The 8,803-nt window shown below is 44.9% G+C and overlaps 1 protein-coding gene across 1 annotated transcript in view; it reads left to right on the forward strand.

The window, feature by feature from the left end:
- LOC110501842 (inactive phospholipase C-like protein 1) overlaps positions 1–7,962 on the forward strand; it is a 133,385-nt gene extending 125,423 nt beyond the window's left edge. The window contains exons 8-10 of the mRNA XM_036959268.1: positions 2,298–2,373; positions 2,931–3,040; positions 3,556–7,962. Coding sequence (XP_036815163.1) covers positions 2,298–2,373; positions 2,931–3,040; positions 3,556–3,729 — 360 coding nt within the window. The 3' untranslated portion in view covers positions 3,730–7,962. The remainder of the gene's footprint in view (positions 1–2,297; positions 2,374–2,930; positions 3,041–3,555) is intronic.
- Positions 7,963–8,803: the final 841 nt, after the last annotated feature.

Raw genomic sequence — 8,803 nt, forward strand, 5'->3', positions numbered from 1 at the left:
ACAATGCAAAACGTTATGTTTGGCGTAAAAGCAACACAGCTGAACACACCATCCCCACTGTCAAACATGGTGGTGGCAGCATCATGGTTTGGGCCTGCTTTTCTTCAGCAGGGACAGGGAAGATTGTTAAAATTGATGGGAAGATGGATGGAGCCAAATACAGGACCATTCTGGAAGAAAACCTGATGGAATCTGCAAAAGACCTGAGACTGGGACGGAGATTTGTCTTCCAACAAGACAATGATCCAAAACATAAAGCAAAATCTACAATGGAATGGTTCAAAAATAAACATATCCAGGTGTTAGAATGGCCAAGTCAAAGTCCAGACCTGAATCCAATCGAGAATCTGTGGAAAGAACTGAAAACTGCTGTTCACAAATGCTCTCCATCCAACCTCACTGAGCTCGAGCTGTTTTGCAAGGAGGAATGGGAAAAAATTTCAGTCTCTCGATGTGCAAAACTGATAGAGACATACCCCAAGCGACTTACAGCTGTAATCGCAGCAAAAGGTGGCGCTACAAAGTATTAACTTAAGGGGGCTGAATAATTTTGCACGCCCAATTTTTCAGTTTTTGATTTGTTAAAAAAGTTTGAAATATCCAATAAATGTCGTTCCACTTCATGATTGTGTCCCACTTGTTGTTGATTCTTCACAAAAAAATACAGTTTTATATCTTTATGTTTGAAGCCTAAAATGTGGCAAAAGGTCGCAAAGTTCAAGGGGGCCGAATACTTTCGCAAGGCACTGTACATTCATTATTTCATAACTTCATTGTGTGAATTGTTTGCATTTGATTGTTAGTCTATCAATTCTCTGTTACATGTGTTACCTGTAGGACATTTACCGTTAATTCCTATCATTTCTCATCTACAATGTTTGTTACTTTGGTAACAGTAATTTCTGTTAATGCATTCAATATTATTATTCCAGTCTTACCGTTCTAATTGTCCGTGTGAACACAAAACCTGTAACACGTTTTGGTGAATTTAGTCATTGTCTTTTGTTTGAAGCGCTCCTGTCAATGTTGTGTAAGGCTGCGCACATAGTAGTAGACCTATAGGCTACCGGGTCTGCACACATAGTAGTAGTAGACCTATAGGCTACCTGGTCTGCACACATAGTAGTAGTAGACCTATAGGCTACCTGGTCTGCACACATAGTAGTAGACCTATAGTCTACCTGGTCTGCACACATAGTAGTAGACCTATAGGCTACCTGGTCTGCACACATAGTAGTAGACCTATAGGCTACCTGGTCTGCACACATAGTAGTAGTATACCTATAGGCTACCTGGTCTGCACACATAGTAGTAGACCTATAGGCTACCTGGTCTGCACACATAGTAGTAGACCTATAGGCTACCTGGTCTGCACACATAGTAGTAGACCTATAGGCTACCTGGTCTGCACACATAGTAGTAGTAGACCTATAGGCTACCTGGTCTGCACACATAGTAGTAGTATACCTATAGTCTACCTGGTCTGCACACATAGTAGTAGACCTATAGGCTACCTGGTCTGCACACATAGTAGTAGACCTATAGGCTACCTGGTCTGCACACATAGTAGTAGTAGACCTATAGGCTACCTGGTCTGCACACATAGTAGTAGTAGACCTATAGGCTACCTGGTCTGCACACATAGTAGTAGACCTATAGGCTACCTGGTCTGCACACATAGTAGTAGTATACCTATAGGCTACCTGGTCTGCACACATAGTAGTAGTAGACCTATAGGCTACCTGGTCTGCACACATAGTAGTAGTAGACCTATAGGCTACCTGGTCTGCACACATAGTAGTAGACCTATAGGCTACCTGGTCTGCACGCAAATGTAGGTATAGACATGTGCCCATTTGGGGATCTGATACAATTTCTGATTGGCTTAACGCACCACCATTAAAGAGCTGTGGAGCTTCTCAAAGTAATGTTTTCTTCACCTCAAACAGCAAGCAAACAATTTACATCTATTGAGAATTAAATGAGTTACTCAATGTATTTGTCTGTCTGTCCAGAGGCTCATCTGGTCTGTCTGCTTACCTGTCTGTCTGTCCGTCCAGAGGCTCATCTTGTCTGTCTGTCCGTCCGTCCAGAGGCTCATCTGGTCTGTCTGTCCGTCCAGAGGCTCATCTGGTCTGTCTGCTTACCTGCCTGCCTGTCTGTCCAGAGGCTCATCTTGTCTGTCTGCTTACCTGCCTGTCTGTCTGTCCGTCCAGAGGCTCATCTGGTCTGTCTGCCTGTCTGTCTGTCTGTCTGTTTGTCCAGACGCTCATCCAGTGTCTGTCTGTCCCTTCCAGATGATCTCAGCCCAGAAGCAGCTGATTGAGAAGGCAGACGCTGTGCAGGAGAGGATTGCACAGGTTCAGAGAGAGGGTGAGAGGAGTGGATGGATGGACAGATGGAGGAATATAAAATGAATGTCTAACCAGCCACAGTAATAACAAACCCTGGATCCTATCTTCAGGAATCTAGCAGTGTGATAATAATAACTAACTTGTAACTTCTAATAACTTAAGTGTTCTACTGAAGTGTGATTGAAGAGGTCCATCTTTTATATTGTATTGTGTAGCCCTGTCAGAAGAGATATGCTGGCTCAAGTGCATTGCCCTATATGGGAGAAATGGAGAGAGCTGGTTTTGATTTACCATACTAATAAACGTATATCTACCCCAGATGTCGGTCTAGATCATGAGCCTTAAAAGGAGAGAAACTACTCACATAAGAGCTTGAGACAAAAGGATAGTAATGGAAAAATGGAATTTATTTTTATCCCCTGCTCAAGTGTGACATTTAATTGAGCTAAATTATATAATAACATTTTTTCAAATGTAATGATATGGATTGTCTTTCTGTTACTTATCGCTAGCCTCAGCTCTCACTGACTCTTCATTTAGTCTCTGTCTCGTTCACCTGTCCCTGTCTCGTCTCAGGAATGGAGTTTCATGAGGAGCTGCCCAGGCTGGGAGAGAAGGAGGGGCTGAAGGGGCGCAAGCATAGTAAAGCCCTGGAGAGTTTCACCTGGAACATCACTGTCCTCAAGGTACTCATGGAGGCACAATACACTTTGTCACCAAGGGGAAAATGTCTTGGACACATTTACGCTGCTGTATATTATATAAACACCCACCCTCTCTCTTGCTCTCTTTTGCTTTCGCTCCCCTCTCTATCTCCCTCTCTCTCTCTCCTTCCCTCTCTCCCTACCTACCTCCCTCCCTCTCTCTCCTTCCCTCCCTCCCTACCTCCCTCCATCTCTCTCCTTCCCTCCCTCCCTACCTCACTCCCTCTCTCTCTCTCCTTCCCTCCATCCCTACATCCCTCCCTCTTTCTCCTTCCCTCCCTCCCTACCTCCCTCCATCGCTCCCTCTCTCCTTCCTTCCCTCCCTCCCTACCTCCCTCCCTCTCTCTCTCTCTCTCCCTCCCTACCTCTCTCTCTCCTTCCCTCCCTCCCTACCTCCCTCCCCCTCTCTCCTTCCCTCCCTCCCTCCCTACCTCCCTCCCTCCCTCTCTCTCCTTCCCTCCCTCCCTACCTCCCTCCCTCCATCGCTCCCTCTACAGGGTCAGTGTGATCTCCTGCATGGTGCCAAGGCAGACTCTCTGGATGCTCTGAGACAGTTGGCCCTGGCCTGTGAAGCCTGTGGCTTGACCTCTACCACCTCCTGCGGTCCCTCTGACCTCCTCTACACCCCTCACGGCAGGAGGGGCAGCACCCATGGCAATGGACGAATCTGACACACCCAACCTACCAGAGAGAGAGGGAGGGGGAGAGAGGGATGGAGCGGAAGAGATGGTGACACCCCCCAAAATCCCAAACTACGGGGAGGGAGGGAGGGGGTGGGGACAGAGAGAGAGTGGAATGGTATAGAATAGAGGCCAGAGCCTATCCCTTTATCCAGAATAAAGTAGCAAGACTACTGAAGAATCGTTGCAGTAATTTGACACCCTGACTTTGTGTTCATCAGTCCTGAGGCTTTTTAACAAAACATGAATGTTCTTACGTTATGTAAAAAACACTTATTTAACAATGTGAATTTGAACTTAATATAACTTTCTCCGTTTCTTTCTGATGGAAAACACTGACTAAATGAATACATTTTCTCTATGTTTTTTTTGTTTCTCCCTAAAAGGGGATTGTGATTGTGAACACAAAACATTGTTTTGCTGTGAGGAAGAGCGGTGGTGACTTTTATGTTAAAGTTACTTTCTCTATGGACCCTGTACGCTGAACCTAATGTTTGGATTTTGCTCAACTCACCATTTCTGAGCACAGTGGTTTGAAGAACCTGTTTAAGTTCTCCTTCCTAACATTTGAAGCCCAGAGAGTCTATGGAGGAGTCAATTACATTTTCCAGGAATTCACAACCACAACAACAAGCGCCTGTTATACTCTGTTAGCCGGGGTTGTCTGCCCGCCTGAAGACTCTCCAGGTAGCCTAGTGGTCAGAGCGTTGGGCCAGTAACTGAAAGGTTGCTGTATCGAATCCCCGAGCTGACAAGGTAAAAATCTGTCCTTCTGCCCCTGAGCAAGGCAGTAGACCCCCACACCTCTCTGATTCAGAGGGGTTGGGTTAAATGCGGAAGACACATTTCAGTTGAAGGCATTCAGTTGTACAACTGACTAGGTATCCCCCTTCCCCACACGCATCGACCTAATTTATCCCTCGGAGGAACTGATGTAACGCTGTTGATGAGAGCCATTCTCCTAGTGGATACAACGAGGGGCTTTCATTCAGGGACGGAGTGAAGGGTGACCCCCATGTCCAAGAGGACATGCTGAGGGACAATTGATTAATTAATTGGTTGTGTTAAAAAGGCTTGGTTGATTGATAGATGTGTATTTCTCCACTAGAGGACATTATTGGCGTGTCTGTGTTACTATGAGGGATGTATAGGGGCCCCTTTCTCTATGAGTTGACTGAAAGTATGTGCTGGGTTTGTCCCAGCTTAAAAAACTCACTCAGCTAAACACTGATGTACTCTGACAAAGAACTACAAAAATGGCGCCACTAGGTGCTACTACTAACCTCGGTGTGTTTTTATGCTTGCCCACTTCTGATGGAGTGTGGGACATTAAATGGGGTCTCCTGTGGCTCAGAGGTAAACATTCCGTTCTAGCCTGGGGTAGGAGGTGATGTACCGTCCCTACAGTGATGGATATTAGAATGCTGCATAAGAAAGGCTATTAGCTAAATAAAACTCATGCCCTTACCATAGAACAGGTGCTAGTTCTAAAGCCTCGGCCTCTGCGTTAACCCTTTATGTGCATTTATGAACAAAACGGCAGATGAGTCGTTCCACCAAAATAGAGCCTCTTGCATTTTATGTAGAAATTGTGCACCAATATTGAATCTGAAAAGTCTGTTGTATTAAATGAAGTGCCCTTTTAATATAGACCACATGGAGAATTCAATATCTTTATAAGGAATAACGTGCCAAAGTGCCAAAATGCAGTATTTTGGCATGTCCCTTCGTGCACCCTCAGTTACTGCTAGGAAGATTTGAACCCACTTAAACCCAACATTTCTCCCAAGTTTTCAACATCATCGTAAAGTCCTAGTTGTTTTGTTGCTTTGACAAAGTCCATTCTGAAGATTATTATTGATTTAATGTGATTCATTTACGTCCGTCCCTCATTTTAAGGTCAACCCTGTTACCTGAACTGAACTCGGGTTTTCAAAATGGTGAAACTATTCCTTTAAAAAAATAAACATTGAACGTCTTATAGTCAAATCATAGTGTGAAAGCAGGTGAGTTGGTTCTACTCTTGTTTGGCCATTTTCTAGTGTTTTGTGGTGGGAAACTGAGCGGGTCGAGGATTTCGCGTCAACCCTTTTCCCCACAGATAGCCCTGTCTAGAACCCTTTTCCCCACAGATAGCCCTGGCTAGAACCCTTTTACCCACAGATAGCCCTGGCTAGAACCCTTTTACCCACAGATAGCCCTGGCTAGAACCCTTTTCCCCACAGATAGCCCTGGCTAGAACCCTTTTACCCACAGATAGCCCTGTCTAGAACCCTTTTCCCCACAGATAGCCCTGGCTAGAACCCTTTTACCCACAGATAGCCCTGGCTAGAACCCTTTTACCCACAGATAGCCCTGGCTAGAACCCTTTTACCCACAGATAGCCCTGGCTAGAACCCTTTTACCCACAGATAGCCCTGGCTAGAACCCTTTTCCCCACAGATAGCCCTGGCTAGAACCCTTTTACCCACAGATAGCCCTGGCTAGAACCCTTTTACCCACAGATAGCCCTGGCTAGAACCCTTTTACCCACAGATAGCCCTGGCTAGAACCCTTTTACCCACAGATAGCCCTGGCTAGAACCCTTTTACCCACAGATAGCCCTGGCTAGAACCCTTTTACCCACAGATAGCCCTGGCTAGAACCCTTTTCCCCACAGATAGCCCTGGCTAGAACCCTTTTCCCCACAGATAGCCCTGGCTAGAACCCTTTTCCCCACAGATAGCCCTGGCTAGAACCCTTTTCCCCACAGATAGCCCTGGCTAGAACCCTTTTACCCACAGATAGCCCTGGCTAGAACCCTTTTACCCACAGATAGCCCTGGCTAGAACCCTTTTACCCACAGATAGCCCTGGCTAGAACCCTTTTCCCCACAGATAGCCCTGGCTAGAACCCTTTTCCCCACAGATAGCCCTGGCTAGAACCCTTTTCCCCACAGATAGCCCTGGCTAGAACCCTTTTACCCACAGATAGCCCTGGCTAGAAAGGTTTTAACAATTTAAAGCTTGTGTTCACATGCCCCTCACAACCATCTTCCATTCTCCCTGTCACATGCCCCTCACAACCATCTTCCATTCCCCCTGTCACATGCCCCTCACAGCCATCTTCCATTCCTCCTGTCACATGCCCCTCACAACCATCTTCCATTCTCCCTGTCACATGCCCCTCACAGCCATCTTCCATTCCCCCTGTCACATGCCCCTCACAGCCATCTTCCATTCCTCCTGTCACATGCCCCTCACAACCATCTTCCATTCTCCCTGTCACATGCCCCTCACAACCATCTTCCATTCCCCCTGTCACATGGGATTCATGACTGATTTACGATGAAATCGTCAACCCTGATACTTTATTTGGCACATAATAGGTACTTACTATAGTAATGTTTTTATTTAAAATCTCTTGAGATGGAACGACCCAGATACAGAATGCAAAGATTCCTGTCTAGCCTAATCTGCTCGGCTGGTGTGTTGATGTTTTTTGCTGTGTTGAGACGCTACAAATCTTAAATAAAACCTCTGATCGAACAACACTCTGGTCCAACGCCATAGTTCTGTACTTTACTATACTATAGTAACTCTCTGTAAACCTTAAAGACCATTTAGCAAGTTACATTTGGTTAAATTGTTCTAATAAAAATAGAATAACCCCCCCATGTTGTGACTTATGCCGCGTTCAAGACAACTGGGAACTCAGGGGAAAAAAAACAGCTCCGACTAGGATTTTTTTTTTTACGGTCATCCCAACTCGAAATTTGAAGTTGGACACACTGGCATCTTTCTAGAGGGCCGACTTTCCGACCTGAAGATCACTAACGTCATGATTTGACCTCGTTTGACCTTGAGTTCCTGGTTGCCTTGATAGCCCCATTATACCGGCCCTTATAGCGATGTGTGTATGGGCAACGGTTGCATCCAAACGGGCACTGTATTCCCTACGTAGTGCATTACAACCTACGTCTGTCTGTGTCTGCTTTCTCCTCTGACCGAACATTCAAACACATGTTTGTTTTGTCCCATCGTCGTACACTCGTCACAGTATGTTGTCTTTGTAAAAACAAATATAGAAGAGGATTTATTGAAGGGGATGACGAGTGTTTTAAAACTAATAAATATTATATTAAATGGCCCTAGCTTTAATTTTGAAAAGCTAGATTTTTTTTTCTCTCTGATTACCAATGTCACAGTTGTACCCTGACTAAATAAAACTATATTTTACTGACCATTAAATCGCCTCGTTTTCTTTCTTGTCTTCCATCTAATCATCATGGAATCATCACATTGGTTCTCTCTAAAACATTCTCTTAGAAGAAGAGGGAAAGAAAGATGAATTTTGAAGGTAATGGGTCTGAGCCTTGGTTTTGATGGCCAGTAGTAGTTAGGAATAATATAGGTGTAGTTTGCCAGAACAGCCAGTAAGTGGAGGTGTTTATCAAGAGAACGAGGAATAATCCCTAGTAGGCTACTGCACTGAGCCCTTTCCTCAGGGTCACTGCTATCCCGAGTACTTTGGAAGTCCCTACCTTAAACCTTAACCTTAACCATTACCCTTACCTAACCCTAACCTTAACCATAACCCTTACCTAACCTTAACCCTTACCTAACCTTAACCATAACCCCTACCCTAACCACAACCTTTACCTTAACCCCTACCCAAACCTTAACCATAACCATTACCCTTACCTAACCCTAACCTTAACCATAACCCTTACCTAACCTTAACCCTTACCTAACCTTAACCCCTACCCTAACCACAACCCTTACCTTAACCCATACCCTAATCTTAACCCCTACCTTAACCATTTTACAAGTCTACTCCAATGGGGTAGGGACGTCCCAAGGATACCAGATAGCACAGGCCTTTTCCACTGTAAACAAGGCTAAATAAATGTCAATCTTTCCTAAATGTTATTGAATGTTCAATAAGTATGCTGATTTATTTTCATATCAAGCTTATAAAGAGTGATGGTAATTACATTTTAGGCTTCACTTCAAAAGTACACTAATATGTTTTAGTCCTACAACAAGAATCAACACTGGCACGGGCCTGATGTCATAGAACTGAA

This window comes from Oncorhynchus mykiss, chromosome 22, assembly GCF_013265735.2.
Source record: "Oncorhynchus mykiss isolate Arlee chromosome 22, USDA_OmykA_1.1, whole genome shotgun sequence".
Taxonomy (NCBI): Eukaryota; Metazoa; Chordata; class Actinopteri; order Salmoniformes; family Salmonidae; genus Oncorhynchus; species Oncorhynchus mykiss.